Source organism: Cavia porcellus, unplaced genomic scaffold (genome assembly GCF_034190915.1).
Source record: "Cavia porcellus strain 051 isolate PalLab524CR breed Dunkin Hartley unplaced genomic scaffold, mCavPor4.1 scaffold_27, whole genome shotgun sequence".
In the NCBI taxonomy this organism is placed as follows: domain Eukaryota; kingdom Metazoa; phylum Chordata; class Mammalia; order Rodentia; family Caviidae; genus Cavia; species Cavia porcellus.
The window spans coordinates 37,854,462-37,870,934 of record NW_026947510.1 but is presented as its reverse complement, the minus strand read 5'-3'; the positions used below and the strand labels follow the sequence as shown (position 1 = coordinate 37,870,934).

The window sequence follows — 16,473 nt, the reverse complement described above, 5'->3', positions numbered from 1 at the left end:
CTCTCCATCTTTTCTTACCTGTAAGAACATGAATCCCATTCATGAAGGCTCCATCACAATCAAAACACTTCCCATTTTTTTAATGTCATCATATGGGGGATTCAAATTTCAACCCTTAAATTTTGTAGAGGTAAAGAAGTTCAGGCAAGAAGGATATTCCCGACTGCCTTGCTAAGCTAGAGAGAGCAAAGTTTAGAGAAACGAAAATGTTTATAGAATTTACATGGCAGAGGATGGGACAGGCAGGAGCTCAAGAAGGTGTACCAGGAGATCTTCCTCAAGTACCCTCCACTCTCTCACTGAATACTAAGCTGTGAATTTATGGAATGAAATTATGTAAGGCTAGAGAAAGCAGTAGGTGAAACCATTTTTGAAACTCACACGGGGTTAAGAGTACTTCATGCTTCTACCAGCTACGGTAGAGGCCTCATAAAACATGGTTCAACAAAGAGAGTACTCAAAAGGGCACCCATCACCTTATAAGTGAAGATAAATTAAACTAAAGATTGCTTTTGCTGAGCCCTAACAGAATTTAAAAGAAAGGCTACAAAGGGTTAAACTGATTACAACTATCTTGTAATTTCTATGACAGAAGGAAATCCAGTATCTTTTAAGAAATGTAGCGCCTAAAAATATAAAATATGTAAAATTTGACATACAATAAAAAAATCTCCAGGCATCCAAAGAAGCAGGAAAATATGACTTGCAGGTGAGAGAAACTTCAATCAATAAAAAACACAACCAGAAATGACAAACTAACAAGCAAAAGTTAAAAGGGTTATAAATATATTCCATATGTTCAAAAAGTATAGAAAAACATAAACATGATAAGAAGAGACAGATACTTAAGTGGAGAGGTAAAGAGTGAAAAGCATTTAAAGCTAAAAGAAATCTGACATTAAAAATATCTTGGACAGATCAAGAGTAGTACAGACACAACAGAAAAAACAGAGACCACTGAATCTAGAAGCATCCAAAGGACAAAAACAAAAAGGAGAAAAATAACTCAAATATGTGTCAATTACTGCAAGAAAATATCACATGGGATGAGAGAGAGGTGAGAGCAGAAAAATACTGGAAGACTTAAGGGCTGAAGTATTTAATAAAAATTATAAGGCTGCAGATCAAAGAACACATGGTACACATTAATGTCAACTCATCAGTATATGTACATACATATGTATACGTACATACGTATGTAAATGTAGAAATAAACATAGGAATAAATGTATATAGGTATATATACACATACGTAAATCCTAGCTAATTCACTGAGGACCAGGTAGTGGCTTCTAAATAGCAGTCTCAGAGGCTGGGGATTTAGCAGTTGCTTTAAGTGCAAGGTCATGAGTTTGATCCCTGGTACCAAAATAAATAAATAAATAGATAGAACCCTGAAAGAACCAGGGTTCCTTTGAGAAATGTCTGATGCTAGGATGGGGTCCACGGCAGAAGATAAGTCTGGAACATTATACTGCCCCAGAAACTGAAGACATTTTGAAAGAATAAAAGGAGTACATTAACACAATACAGGAAGCTAGGTTGAAGGTGATACACATGTACAAATTTGGAGCACTCTAATATTGAAAATAACAATAATACATAACTCATGGGGAAAAAAAATCAGTAGTCCACTGTTTGACACTGATTTAAACAACTGAATCAATAAATAAATGTGGAAAAGAGAAAACTCTTTATAGAATACAAATTTAAAGATGCAGAAAGAAAGCTCGATAAAATTAGAAAAATCACCAGTAACCATTACAGAAAGAAGCAAGAAACACAGATACATCAACTAGAGAAAAAAATAGGACTGAAAAATGAGATTCAGAGAGTCTCACAATATTTCTTCAAAGTGACTATTAAAAAAGTTTTACAACAAACTGGGCAAAAAAAAATAGTTATTTCAGAAATAAAATCCGTATCTTCAGAAATAAAATACAATAAAATAAAATCTTATTCCCCTGAGCTGACCTGCACCACAAGAAATACTAAAAGAAGTTCTTCAGACTAAAAATAAACAACATCAAGGGAAAACCTGAACCTACTAGAAAGGATTAAGAATTCCAGAAACGGTAACTATGTGGTACCATAACATTTTACACATAGATTTCTATTCTCTTAATTTCTTTAAAAGACATATGACTGCTTAAAACAAATGCCTGTATATATAAAAGTACTGTAGAATTTCTAATACATGCAGATACACTACATATGACAGATACAGCAATGTGGAAGTGAATGAAACCATAACATTAGAAGGATCTTTTTATGTGAAGTAATTTTATGTGAAGTAATCCAATAGTAACTCTAAGTGAATTACCATAAATTAAGGATTATAAGGATATCATTGTAATTTCTAGAAACCACTAACTAATGTAAAGGAACATAACTAAAAATGTTAATTATGGAACTAAAACGGAATACTAAAAAGTATTCAACTGATCAAAGAAGGCAAGAAAACAGTATGAAAGGAACAGAAAATAGCATAGACAGAAAATAAGGAGCAAAATGGTAGACTTAAGTCAACCATATTAATTTACACACCAACTAAAAAACACACTTTCAGCTTAGAAATAAAAACAAGACTCTACTGTTCACTACATATACAGCCTACAAAAGATACACTACAAGGCTCAGAGCAGAATACTTGGTTAGTATGCACAGGGCCCTCGCCCCAGTACTACCTAAAAAAGAAAAGAAAAAAAAAAAAAACAAAAACGTAAGAATAAGATGCTTGAACTGTAATGAGAGAAATAAAAATAAATAAAAGAATGGAAAAAGACTATGCAAAAAGCATAAGAATTCTGGAATGGATATATTAAACAAGATGAAACAGACCATAAGACAGGAAATAATACCATAAATAGGACATTTTCATAATGATGTAAAGATTGATCATTAATATACATGTGCCTAACGACAGACTTCTAAAATAAAGCAAACACTCACAATGTAATATGCAAATTCACAATCACAGCTTGACTTTTTCACAATTCTAAGTGATAAAATTAATTAAACAGCTGGACATACCTGTAATTCCAATACTCTGGAGGCTGAGACTGCGAGCTTGAGGCCAGCCTGGGCTACATAGTGAGTTCAAAGCCAACCTGAACTATATCTAAATATCCATCTCAAAAGACCAAAAATAAATACATAAAAACATATAAAATCTTAACACCATCTACACTTGGGTGTGACATTTATAGAGCAATATACCCACACAACTGCAAAATATACTCCTCAAGCATACATTCAAGTGTGCATATTCACCTAATTAAAAAAGTCCTCAGTCAGGCTGGTGGTGTATGACTGTAATCCTCACATTCTGGGCAGCTGAAGCAGAAGGGTCACAAATTTGAGCCCAGCCACTGGATGACTTAGCAAGAACCTGTATGAAAATTTTTTTAAGAGCTAAAGATGTAGCTCAAAACAAAAACCCTGGATTCAACCACACACATACACTCAGAGTCCTGTGTAATTTACTGAATAAGTGAAATGAATAAATACACAAACATGCATATAAAGTGAGGCACACTGAATTTAAAATAACACATGGAGAGGCTGGGGATTTAGCTCAGTGGCATAAGCACCTTGCAAGCCTGTGGTCATGAGTTCAATCCCTAGTACCGGTAAAAATACAAAATAAAATAAAATAACATATGGCTGTACTGACTAATTCATGGAAAAATAGGACTGGAAGGTGAAAATGATGATACAGAGTGACAACCATCTTGAGACCTTTATAACGATATGCTGAAAGCTCTGAGAAACTTGGCTTTCCAAAATGGCACTAGGAAACCTGCTGTAGAGAAAAGAATAGGCACCAATGAGCAGATACAAAACCATTAATACAATGGCAGGATGCGTTATGAAGTTAAAGGAAGGGAGATTTTGTAAGTAGGACAGAAACCTATGTTATATATGGAAAAGAAAGAACAGGATGTGGGTGAGAAAAAAAAAAAAAAAACTTCCAGCATGAAAAAAGAATACTAGTAATTCTCCAAGGAAGCAAATGTCAAAACCACATATATGGGCACTACTCCATAAGAAACCCAAGAATGGCAGAGGCAGAAAAGATTCAGGGACAACATGCAGTGGCCACAGTCTGGCAGCAGAGATTTAGAAAGAGAAAGAAAACGCGTAGTAGCAGGAGGGACAGACAAGTCAAAAGATAATATTTCCACCTCTTCTGTTTTGAAGATTAGAAAATTTGTATATTTGAACAAAAGATGAAAGGTCTACAATGCTAGATGCTAGAAAGTAACTACAGCAGTAAAAGTCCTAGCACAGGACAGACACTACGTTTAGAGAAAGGTCTAGAAACTTTCTCTGAGCTTTAATGAAAACTAGAACGAATGCAGGTACACAGGTACCCAGTCTGGAGAGAGGAAAAGTGTGAAGTTTTTCTAGTGAGATGATTTCACTTCAATCGGTTAAAGCAACTGTTCAGCTGGGATGTCCCTCTTTCGGAGAGAAAAACATTTTACTACTTAACGGCTTGTTTAAAAGATTAACTGAAGAGCTATATACACATACATAAATCGACAAAGTAATCAAGAAAAAGTAATCAGTTTTAAAATATAATGTTTTGGAAGAAATATACTTAGGATCAATCTGGGTTTAAAAATCACTTTTTAACCCTTCAGAGAAGACAGTGGCTCTGATTAAAATCCAATCTCCCAGTCGCTGCCTTGACACATCATGTTCCAATTCAATGATAAGGTCTGACATCTGGTAAAAATAGACAGCTGATGAATGCAAAGACTTTTCCACCTTTACTCCATCTAGAAAATGGATGAATGAAAAGGACATGAAGATACTGATTGTTTTCAAGCTCTAATATTCTCTTAATCATCCTTGTCACTTCATTCCCCAACTACAGCATCAAGTACTTATTATCACAGTTCCATGTGATTTCAAGATCTTTCTTTGCTATTCTGTGAGTCTTTTGCTCCACCAAGAAAAGATTTAGCCTGTGATGGTGAACTTTTTAGAGTTTTCAATGGTAACAACCAACCTGCTGCAGCATACGGGCCACAGGTTCACCACTGCTGATTAGGCTCTTTTTAATTACCGAAATCTACCTCACATGCATGATGTTCTTATCCCAGAGAATGCCCAACAAAGCTGCTTAGTATCAAGCATCTACGCTATATGTGATTAATCTTTTCCATTGGTAACAAAGACAGCCCTTTTCCTAGGCAGTAAAATGACATGTTATATCCAAGGTCAACAACAAAAATACACCAGTTACAAAGCATGTTATATGTGATTATGTATGCACATGTTCAACCCCACTAAAAGTGAGTAACATAATTATTTTCATAACTTTTATACATAAAAACCAAAACAAGCATGTTGACACATGCCTATAATGCCAGCACATGGGAACCTGAGACAGGAGGATCACTCCAAGTTTGAGGCCAATCTGGGCTACACAGTGAATTCAAGTTCAGCCTGAACAACTCAGCAAGACCCTGTTTCAAAACAAAAAACATCAACAAGATTGCATTTCTTTTGTGAAAGTATTTCTATAGAATGACAGAAACTAGAGTGGGGCTCATTAAAAAATGTGTGTGACTGAATTTTAAGAAACCCCTAGGCTTTACTTAACACCTTAGGATCTTACTAACTTATGTGAAATCAACATACTGCTTTTGTATTCTGTCATGGTCATTTACTGCCAGTTTTCAATTTCCTTTCATTTCCTATTAAATGTTTTATGTGTTAAAAGAAGTTTCCAATTCAGAGATTACCATTAAACAAATCTCTTTGATTTAAAAAAGAAAAAGAAAAAAAGAGGAACAGATGTTTTGACTATAAAGTATGAAGTATACTCTGGTACATTTTCACAAAAGGGTTAAGACCAAAGAAGAAATCTGCTTGCTTATTAAAAATGCAAACATTACCTCAGTCATACAAATACCCTCAAACTCTTGCCCAGTCACTGCCTCTGCAGATCACCTACCAGCATTAACATTACATCATATGACATTATGGAACAACAGTGAACTCTGTGTAATACTTGAATGTATTGTTCTGAAAGAATAAACTGTCATTAAGTTGAATAAAAGCTTTCTGAAATCAAACCTGGGGAGTACAGCCTTCACTGCATGGCCCTTTTTAATACTTTGTGAAACAGCCTCATCCTGTAAAAGGGCGAGGTGGAAAAAAAAAAAAGAGATCAGAGTATAAAGGCAACAGTGATGAGTGGCCCTGCAGCAGACCAGCAGTGGGGGGCAGAGATTCTAACTGCCAAGCAGAACAATGTCAAAGCAGGAGATTCTGCAATAAATACAACACTTAAAACCTAACAATCTCACACTCATCACACTACTCTTTCCCATTATAGCCTAGTGATTTATATGAGGCTTTGTTAGAACTGGAAACTGAGTTTTATTCTATATACAAAATAATTAAAAGATGCCCTGATGCCATCTTACGATGGCTATCACTATAGCCATGTGACATTAGGCAATTAATTTAAGTGCTCCAAGTCTCAATACTTAAATCCGTAAAATACAAAAGATAATAGTGGAGGTACAGAAAGGGATTTTAGCTATTATGATCATATTATTTCTAGACAATTTCCCCCTTTGCCATCTTTTCTAATCACTGTCCAAGTGGTGTCTTCTTTACCAGTGAAACATGAGTATCACCATAAATATTCCCTGGCTTTTATTTTTTGGGGCCTTTGTAATCTGGTCACACCTATGTTGCCATTCTAGATTCATGCCATTGTCATCAAATGCTTTCTCTAGCTTCCTTAGCCAAACAACAAATAATCTCTTATTGTCACCTTCTTGCCAGCTTTTATTTCTTCAAGACTTAATCTCAATGTTCCTAATAACCAAGGCTCAGAAGGGTAGAAAAACAAAGCCAGGGCAGGATAGTTGGCGGCAAAGTTCAATTTAAACCCAAGTATCACTGGGTATGATGGTGCACACCTGTAATTCCAGGTATCTGGTAGGCTAAGGCAGGAGGATCAGAAGTTCAAGGCCAGCCTGGGCAACTTAGCAAGAGACCTCATCTCAAAATTCTTTTTAAAAAATTTTATAAGGAGTTGAGGATGTAGCTCAGTGGCAGAGCAACTGACTAGCATGTTTGAGGCCCTGAATTTCACCTCGTTTAAAAAAAGAAACTATCATTGTAACCGAGTTCAGTTGCATCACACTGCATTTCATTAAATGCATATAGTGTATTAGTCACCTTTAGAGTTGCTTATTTTAATAATTTAAAATCTTAAGTTAGCTTTCCTTAATACAAGTCTTCTCCAGATACTACTTGTACTGGTCACTTTTAAATCGTAAACCATGAATGATTTCAAATGAGTAAAAAAACAAATCCCAGAAAATTATTAAGTATATCTCAAAGTTTTGTTTTTAGTATTTCCCTAAAGGAAAGGCAAGAATTGGTCATGAAAGGTCCAACCCAGGACCACAAGAGTTTGGGAGGTGACAGGATAGGTTACAGAAAGACTGCACCTGAAAAGTGTGGCTGTCAGCAGCACTGCATGGAACTCCATCTGACTATAGAAAGATATGTATTAATGTTGGCTTCTTTGGAGAATCACATTACTCCTCAAAATAACAAAAACTAGTAAGAAGGTAAACAGGATGTAGTAAGTTGTTTCATGTAAGTTAAAGAGTCTTACCAAAGTCTGACCCTGAATCTGTTGTGGTGAAGAGATTGAAAGCATGGATTTTCTCATCTGTAAAACAGATGAAACACCAGGAAGAATATGATATATGGGTCACTGAGAAGCACCATTTGTTTCTGTTAAATTTAGTATGGAACAGTATACCTAATGATACAGGTATACTGAAGAAGTGAAGAAGGTTTAAGTTCAACCTCTACCTGCCACTGTCATTCAAATACATTGGAACGTATCATTCAACACATTTAATGACCTAAGAATTACACAAATGATATGTGTTTGTATGTATGAGTAGCGGGGAGGAGTTTTTAAATACCAACAGCCATGTAATTAGATGATGTTTTATATTACATCATATCAGGTTACTGTGTCTGGGTCTTTGCCCCCTGAAACACAGTACACTGAAACACAGTACCCTAAGTGATATGCTAATGATCCTTCAGATGGGGCCTTTAAGTGGGCATTAGCATTAGATAAGGTCATGACTGTGGGGACCCATGATTACGTTAATAAATTTATAAGAGAGACCAAGCTGGCAGGCTTGCTCTGTCTTGCCATGTGATGTCCTCTTTCATGTCATGATCCAAAAGGAAGGTCCTCACCAGACACAAAGAAGACCCCTGTGCCATGCACTTGGACTTCCGTAACTGTGAGGCAAATGAACCTCTTTTCCTTCTAAATTGCCCAATCTGTGGTATTTAGTAATAGCAATAGAAAATGAACTAAGACGCAAATTAAGTAACTAGGGCTTCAAGTTATTTCCTAATTTGGGGGTTTGGGGGTGTAAGAGACTGAGGAACTATTACATCAGAACTACTGGTATTAAGAAAAAATTATCTCCATCCTTAAAAGAGATATGAAAATAAAGTATGCCCTTTATATGAACTACCTTGAAATATGCTAATTAAGTTGGGACACTCTCCCCTCATATACACACCCTGTTCTATTCCAAGATTAATTACAAGTGTACCAAGAGAATGTAGTTTTTCTGTGAGTCTCAACTATGCAATTCATAGTCCAGGTCACCAAAAAGAATAAAAGTCTTTTCACGAAAATACAACAGAGAACAGCCAACTCCAACACCATTCACTCATTCATTTACTCAATCACTATTTTATATCCAGCTCTACTTCAATTGCTGGGGATTAAACAGTGAACAAAACAAGAAGTTCCTGTCATCCTGAAGCTTATGTTCTAGCAGAAGATTACAGGTAGTAAACAAATTTACGGTACGGCAATGGTGCTACAGAGAAAAATAGGCAGATATATTAAATTTAAATACACTTCTGGTCAGACAGTAAGAATGGTGAGCAGGAAGAGAAAGAGCCTCTCCCAGATTTGGTGTCCAGATCCTGGGATATAGCAATGTGAGGAAAAAAAGGAAAGAAGTAGGTCCCTAGGCAGGACCCAGGAAAGATCTGAAACAATAATTGAAGTTCATGGGGAAAGCAAAGAGAGAGACATCAACAAAGAAGAAAGAGGTGGCAGATGGTACTTCTTCCCTGAGCTCGGACTCACTGTGTGAGAGGGACAGCTTATACCTGCAGATGCCCACTGAATACTGGAAACTTCAGAGGCCTCCACAAAGAAACACACCTGTGGAATGGAGCAATGGAAGCAGCAGACTGCAGTGTTGAGTTATTTGGGGTTTAGATGTTCCCCTGGGACAGTACAAATGGCCAGTAGTCATCTTGGAGGGCAGACAACTGAGCTCAGAACTTAAAACATCTACCGGCCAGCTCCATCTAGTCACTCCAGAGTCAGGGCAAGGCTTCAGAGTTCAAGGTGGCAGAAGATCAAGAAGCTGAATTCAAGCCAGCAGGAGGTGAGAACTATTGCAGGTTGAGCATATCAGGTTCTAGCCTCACAGTCAGAAACCAGCAACCAGCCTACACTTCCGTGGAATTAAAGATTTGCTGGGACAATTTGCTACTTGCCATAAAATTAAGCTGGTTTGCTGGCATTAATCAATTCAGATTTGGACTCTGTCTCCCATGTTGTCTATCAGTGACAGCAGAGACATGCTTTAAAGTAGGCATTTTTTTTTCTATTTTTCTTTCTTTTTTGTGCTTTCTTGATTGCTTTTGTTTTCATATGTGTGAACACAGTTTATAGTTATTTTGTTATTGTTATTCTGATCCTGTTTATTTTTCTTCTCTCTTTTCCTCCTGTCTTCAACATCTTCTCAAAGTTTCTGTAATCTCTGTCCTCCAGTCATACTACTAATCTCTTCCTCTTCTTTTATTTCTCTATTTTCCTCCTAATCCCTTTTAAATTGTCACCCCAATCCTAAAATCACCATATTGAGGTGATTTACCTCATATAATTTTCTGATTCATTTCAGATTTATTATATAACCACATATCTAGTTCATACAGTTAAAGATGGAAAATAATAGCTCCCACAGTTTGATATTTTCTAGGCTGCATTTGATGCTATTGTTATTACCGACTCACCACTTTAGCCAAAATGACATAACTGTTCTAACTAGTTTTCTTCCTGATATACCAAGAGTGAGACTGCCTAAGGATCATAAAAAATACTATATGCTAACGCCAAAGAACCAGGAGGTGGGCCAAGTAAACAGCAACCTCTCATTTCCAATAAATTAAAAAGGCAGAATCTCACAACACACTCAAAAACCAAAATCCAGCTACATCTGGAAGAAACCTCTAAGAAGCAGTCATTTCCTAAGACTTCCCAACACTAGTAATAAAGCTGCTCCCCAATTTACAAGCATCAACCCAAAAATTAAACTAAAAAAAAAAAGAGAGAGAATATGAAAACACAATGTCCAGCTCACCAAAGGCAAACCCAGGGAGCAAGAAGGCTGAACAACCGAAAAGTCACCCACTTGGACTCTCTGAAGCAACAGCAGAACTAGCAAAGCACATGAACAAGGCTCTAGAAAAATCAAATAGGAAAAAGTTTCTCAAATAACTACAGAGATGATGACCACAATGAAAGACATGCTTAGTGATTCTAGAGTAGGTGCTGATAAAAAAAAATAGAGGAGCTTAGGAAAACGATGGAAAAAGTGAACATCCAACATAGGAAAGAAATGGAATCCATGAAACAGATTCAAACAGCTATCCAGGAGATTAGAAATTCCACTGAAAATGCATCCAGCACAATGAGCCAATGTGAAGATAGACTCTCACATATAAAAGACAAGACTGTGGCTAGCAATCATGAAAAGAAACATTTCTTAAAAATAGCAAGAAACCACAAGAAATCAATCCAGTAGCTGCTGGATGATGCAAAACAGTAACAGAAGATTAATTGGAATCAATGAAAAAGCAGGAGATAGTGTAAACAACATAAAATATCTGTCCACAGAAGTAATGGCAGAAAATGTTCCTGGTAGAGAAAAAGAATTTGACAAACAGGTAAGTGAGGCACATAGAACTCAAATTAGCCATGATTTAAAAAAAAAAAAAAAAATCTACACCAGGCATACAATAATCAAGATTCCAGAAATTCAACAGAACAGAAAATTAAAAGCTACTAAATAAATCACCTATAAAAGAAAGCTCATCAGAATCATGACAGATTTCTCAACACAAATTTGCAAGTCAAAAAGACTTTGAAGTGAAGTATTTCAAGCCCTAAATGAAAACCTCCAACCCAGATTGATTGTACCCCTCCCAAACTATCTTTCAAACTTAATGGAGAAAAGAGATACTTCCATGACAAAGGACACTTGAGGAAATTTATGACCACCAAACCAGCACTCCAAAATACTCCAAAAAATATTTTTAAAAAAGATAATGAAGACAACTCTGTGAACCCCAACGGAACAAATCCACCAGGAAAGGCAACCAATTAAAAACAAAGGGGAAAAAGGGGGAATAAACAATAGGGAAAGTAACATGACAAGCATAAGTCAACACATCAGTTATAGCCATTAATGTTAATGGTCTCAACTCACCAATCAAAAGAAACAAACTGGCAGAATGGATCAAGTAACAAGATCCACAAATACGATGCATACAAGAAACACATTTAATTCAAAAAGAAATTCACAGACTAAAAGCCAAAGTCTGGAAAACAATATTCCATGCGACAGGAAACAACAGGGGCAGCTAACTTTTTTGTAGACAAAGTGCATTTCAAGCCAAGACTGATTAAGAGAGACAAAGAACATTACTATATCCTTGTAAATGGTACAATCCAAGAGGAAGAGATAAAAATCATAAATATACATATACCAAACACCAGTGCACACAACTGCATAAAACACATCTCAATGGACAAAGGAAATCAAACAAGCACTAGTACAATTGTAATGGGGAACCTCAATACCTCACTATCAAAAAATATATTAACTAGACAAAAAAATTCAACAAAGAAATATCAGAACTGAATCAAATTTTTGAACAAATGGATTTAATAGATGTCCACAGAGTACTGCATTCCACATCAGAATGTGTTCTCAGATACACATGGGACATTCCCCAAGAGACCACATACTAGCTCACAGAACATGCCTCAGTAAATCCAAAGAAACTGAAATCATCCCCTGCATATCCCTTGCAATGTAATTGGAAATCAATGGCAAACAAAACCGCAAGCACTTCATAAACTGGTGGAAATTAAACAGTACCCTCTTGAACAACCAATGGGGCACATATGAAATTAAAGAAGAAATCAGACAGTTCCTACAGTTAAATGATAATGCAAATATAACATACAGAACTTATGGAACACAGTAAAAGCATTCCGATAAGGAAAACTTATAGTGGTGAATTCCTGTATCAGAAAAACAGACCAAGCTCAAATAAACAATCTAATATTGAACTTTAAATTTCTGGAAAAAGAAGAACAAGTCAACACAAAGCTCATATGAAGGAGAAAATTATAAAGACCAGAGCAGAAATTAAAGCAATGGAGACAAAGAAAACAATACAAAGAATCAATGAATCTAAGAGTTCTCTGAAAGATTCAGTAAAATTGACAAACCATTAACCAACCTTATCAAAAAGAGAAAAGAAAAAAAGACACAAATCCAAGCAATAAGGAATAAACAGGGTAAAATCACAACAGATCTGCAGAAATCCAGATCTTCAACACCTACTTTAAGAACCTGTATATTAAAAGAATGTAAAGCAGAAAGACATAGACGGATTGCTAGATACATATGAATTATCAAAAATGAATCAAGAAAATATAGAAAATTTAAATAAACCAATATCAATCAATGAAATTGAAGATGTAATTTATAACCCACGAACAAAGAAAAGCCTAGGCCCTGACACATTCATTACTAAACTCTACAAGAAATTTAGAGAAGACCTAATGCTGCCACCTCTCAAACTTTTTAATGAAATTAAAAGAGCAGCAATACGTCTAAACTCATTCTTAGAAGCAAGAATTACCCTAATACCGGGGCTGGGGATTTAGCTCAGCGGCATAAGCGCCTGCCTTGCAAGCAGGCAGCCGTGAGTTCGATCCCTGGTACCAGTAAAAAGGAAAAAGACAAAAAAAAAAAAAAAAAAAAGAATTACCCTAATACCAAAATCAGAGAAGGATCCAACCAAGATGAGAACTACAGGTCAATCTCTCTGATGAAAATAGGCACAAAATCCTCAATAAGACACTGGCAAACAAAATGCAGCAAATCATCAAGAAGATTATACACCATGACTAAGTAGGATTCATCCCAGGGATGCAGGAAGAATTCAACATACGCAAATCAACAAATGTAAGATACCATAATACACAGCCAAGGACAAAAACTGTATGATCATTTCAACAGAAGAAGAAAAAGCATTTAATAAAGTCTAACACCTATTCATGTTAATATCCCAATAGAAAACTGGAATAGATGGTCTTTATCTCAATATAAAAGCCATCTATGACAAACCAACATTAAACTAAATAGACAAAAATTGAAAGTTTTCACTTTAAAATCAGGAACAAATGGGATCAATATGTATGACAAATATGTATAAAAAAATAAAAATAAAATAAAATCAGGAACAAGGTAAGGGTGCCCACTATCACCACTCCTATTCAATATAGTTCTGGAAACATTTAGCAAGAGCAACTAGACAAAAGAAAGTAACAGAATAAGGAAAAAATTAAATTATCTTTCATTGCAGATATATGATACTCTACATAGAAGACCCTAAAAACTCCACTACGAGACTTCTATATTTAATAACTAAACTCAGTAGTGTAGCTGGATACCCCGGAAAATCAGTAACAAATTCACTGAGAGAGAAATTAGGGAAACAACATCTTTCACAATCTCATCCAGAAAATGAAATACTTAGGAATCAATCTAAAGAAGAAAGTAAAAGACCTTTGCATTGAAAACTATAGTATTCTGAAAAAGGAAATCAGAGAGAGTATCAGAAAATGGGAAGATAGTCTTTGTTCTTGGGTAGGAAAAGCCAATACAGTAAAAATAGTCATACTTCCAAAATTGTTATATAGATTTATACAATCCTAATCAAAATTCCAATAGCATATCTCACAGAATTAGCGAGAACAAACCTAAAATTCATTTGGAACCAGAACTAGAAAAAGCAATTCTAAGCAACAAAGGCAAGGCAGGGAGCATCCTATTCAGTGACTTGAAATACTACTGTGATAAAAACAGCATGCTACTTGCAAAAAAACAAAATAACAATAACAATCAGACCTGAGGATCAATGGAACAGATCAGAAAATGGGAGAAAGAATGCCAGACATTCTAAGCCACCTTATCTTCAACAAAGGACCCAAACACCTTCACTGGATGAAAGATAAGATTCTTTAATAAATAGTGCTGGAAAAACTGGGTTTCCACATGCCTAACATTAAAACTAGACTCATATTTTCTGCCATGCACTAAAGTTGAAATAGATCTACGATCTAAATTTTAAAACAGGAACACTAAATCTACTGGAAGATAAAATACATAGAACTCTTGAAGATACTGGTATAGACAAAGAATTTATGAACAAAATCCCAATCACACATGAACTATCATAAGGAATCAACAACTGGGATCATATCTTATTAAAAAGCTTTTTACAGCAAAAGTAATCATCGACAGAGTAAAGAGACAGAGTGCAAAAAGAAAAAAAAATTGCCAGCTGTACCTCAAAGGAATAATATCTAGAATTTATGAAAAACTAAAAAAAAAAAAAAAAAAAAAAATCAGATCCCCAAAATTTAAAAATCTAATTCAAAAATGGGCAACTGAAGTGAATAGACACAGATGAAGGAGTAGAAATGGCAAATAAACATGAAAAAATCTTCGACATCACTGGTCCTTTGAGAGATACAAATTAAAACAACACTGAGATTTTATCTCACCCTAGAAAGAATGGCTATTATCAAGAAATCAACCAACAGGGGCTGGGGATTTAGCTCAGTGGCTAAAGCGCCTGCCTGGCAAGCAAGAAGTCATGAATTGGATCCCCTGCACCAAAAAAAAAAAAAAAAGCAAACAACAACAAATGCTGTAGGGTTGTAGGGAAAAAGGAACTCTACTATTAGTAGCAGTACAAACTGGTGGAAATCAGTGTGGAAATTCCTCAAAAAAACTAGGGGTTTCATTTGACCCAGCTATTCCACTTTCTGGTATCTTTCCAAAAGAATTCAAAGAGTCATACCACAGCAATACATGCACCCCATGCTTATAGCACCACCAAATCTTGCAAACAGCCCAAGTGTCCATCAACAATGAATGGATAAAGATGTGGTTTTTTTTAATGCAAGGGACTACTGCTCTGCCATAAACAAGGATAAGCTTGAACCATTTTTAAGTAAATAGATGTATCTTGAGATGATACTCTTTAAATGAAACAAACTGGACACACATGTTTAAATTTCACATGATTCCTCCAGTATAAGAAACCAAAAGCACTTTTGTTCAGAATGATTTTAGTCTGTTTTGTATTATTTAATTTCAACATACATGAAGGTATAGACAGCTGTTGTGAAGAAAACAAGAGATTACAGTACCCATTGCTGACTTTCCTATTGTCTGTCTGTAATACCTTCATTACTCTGTTCTGATCAGTTTTATACTATTTTGTTTTGTATGAATTCATTGTATGTGAAGATATAGGCAACTATTTAGAAAAAAACAAGAGACATTAAGGTAGCCACTGCAGATTTCCTATTATCTTGCTTTGAAATCTGTATCACTAACGTGGTTTTCTTTTCATCTGCTTTGTTGTTTTATGTTTTGTTTTACCCTCTTTAAAATTAAAAAAAAGAAACCAAAAGTATAAGTAAGAACCAAAATGTATAATACATGTTAGGAAATGGGAAGAAAATGTTCAAATGAGAAGGGGAACAAGGGAGGGAAGGGAGAAAGAAAAAGAGACAAGAGAAAAAACTGAGAAAGGGTTTGTAAATAAGAGGGGAAGAGAATGAAGGGCAGGGAGGGAAATGGGAAAAAAAGCAGCAGCAAGATATATACTGGTACAGACTCTATGATGAATGTTATCATTATGTATTCCTAAAGCGTACCTACAAAATAAAAAGAATACAAAGATAAATAAATTTAGATAACACAAAATTCATGGAGATGGCCTTGAAGGAAAAGACCTACAGGAGATGACAGAGTAAGCTACAGAGCTATGTGGGGAGACTAGTAGGGCCATATAAATCTCTCCAGTAAGTTCAGATAAGACAAAAATGCAACCCCTTACCTTTCAAAAGGGGCTGGAAGGTTGGGATCTCTTGCAACTTGATGACATCTGGATCATTGCTGACATTCCGTGAAGCTTGAGAGCCCTGAGCTACAACCACAATATCATCCATCTTGGCTCTATGCTTAGCTGGAGAAGGAGTCACTGAAAATAAAGTTT

General features: G+C 35.6%; 1 protein-coding gene across 5 annotated transcripts in view; it reads right to left on the bottom strand.

Annotated features, from left to right (window-relative positions):
• Positions 1 to 16,473, bottom strand: part of Borcs5 (BLOC-1 related complex subunit 5) — a 96,596-nt gene that overhangs the window by 77,177 nt on the left and 2,946 nt on the right. For 4 of the 5 annotated variants that reach the window (XM_013153179.3, XM_013153178.3, XM_003470410.5 and 1 more), the window contains one exon: positions 16,315 to 16,458. The exons of the other annotated variant lie outside the window; for it this stretch is intronic. In XM_013153179.3, the coding sequence (XP_013008633.1) occupies positions 16,315 to 16,458 (144 nt within the window). The remainder of the gene's footprint in view (positions 1 to 16,314; positions 16,459 to 16,473) is intronic. 5 annotated transcript variants of the gene reach the window in all.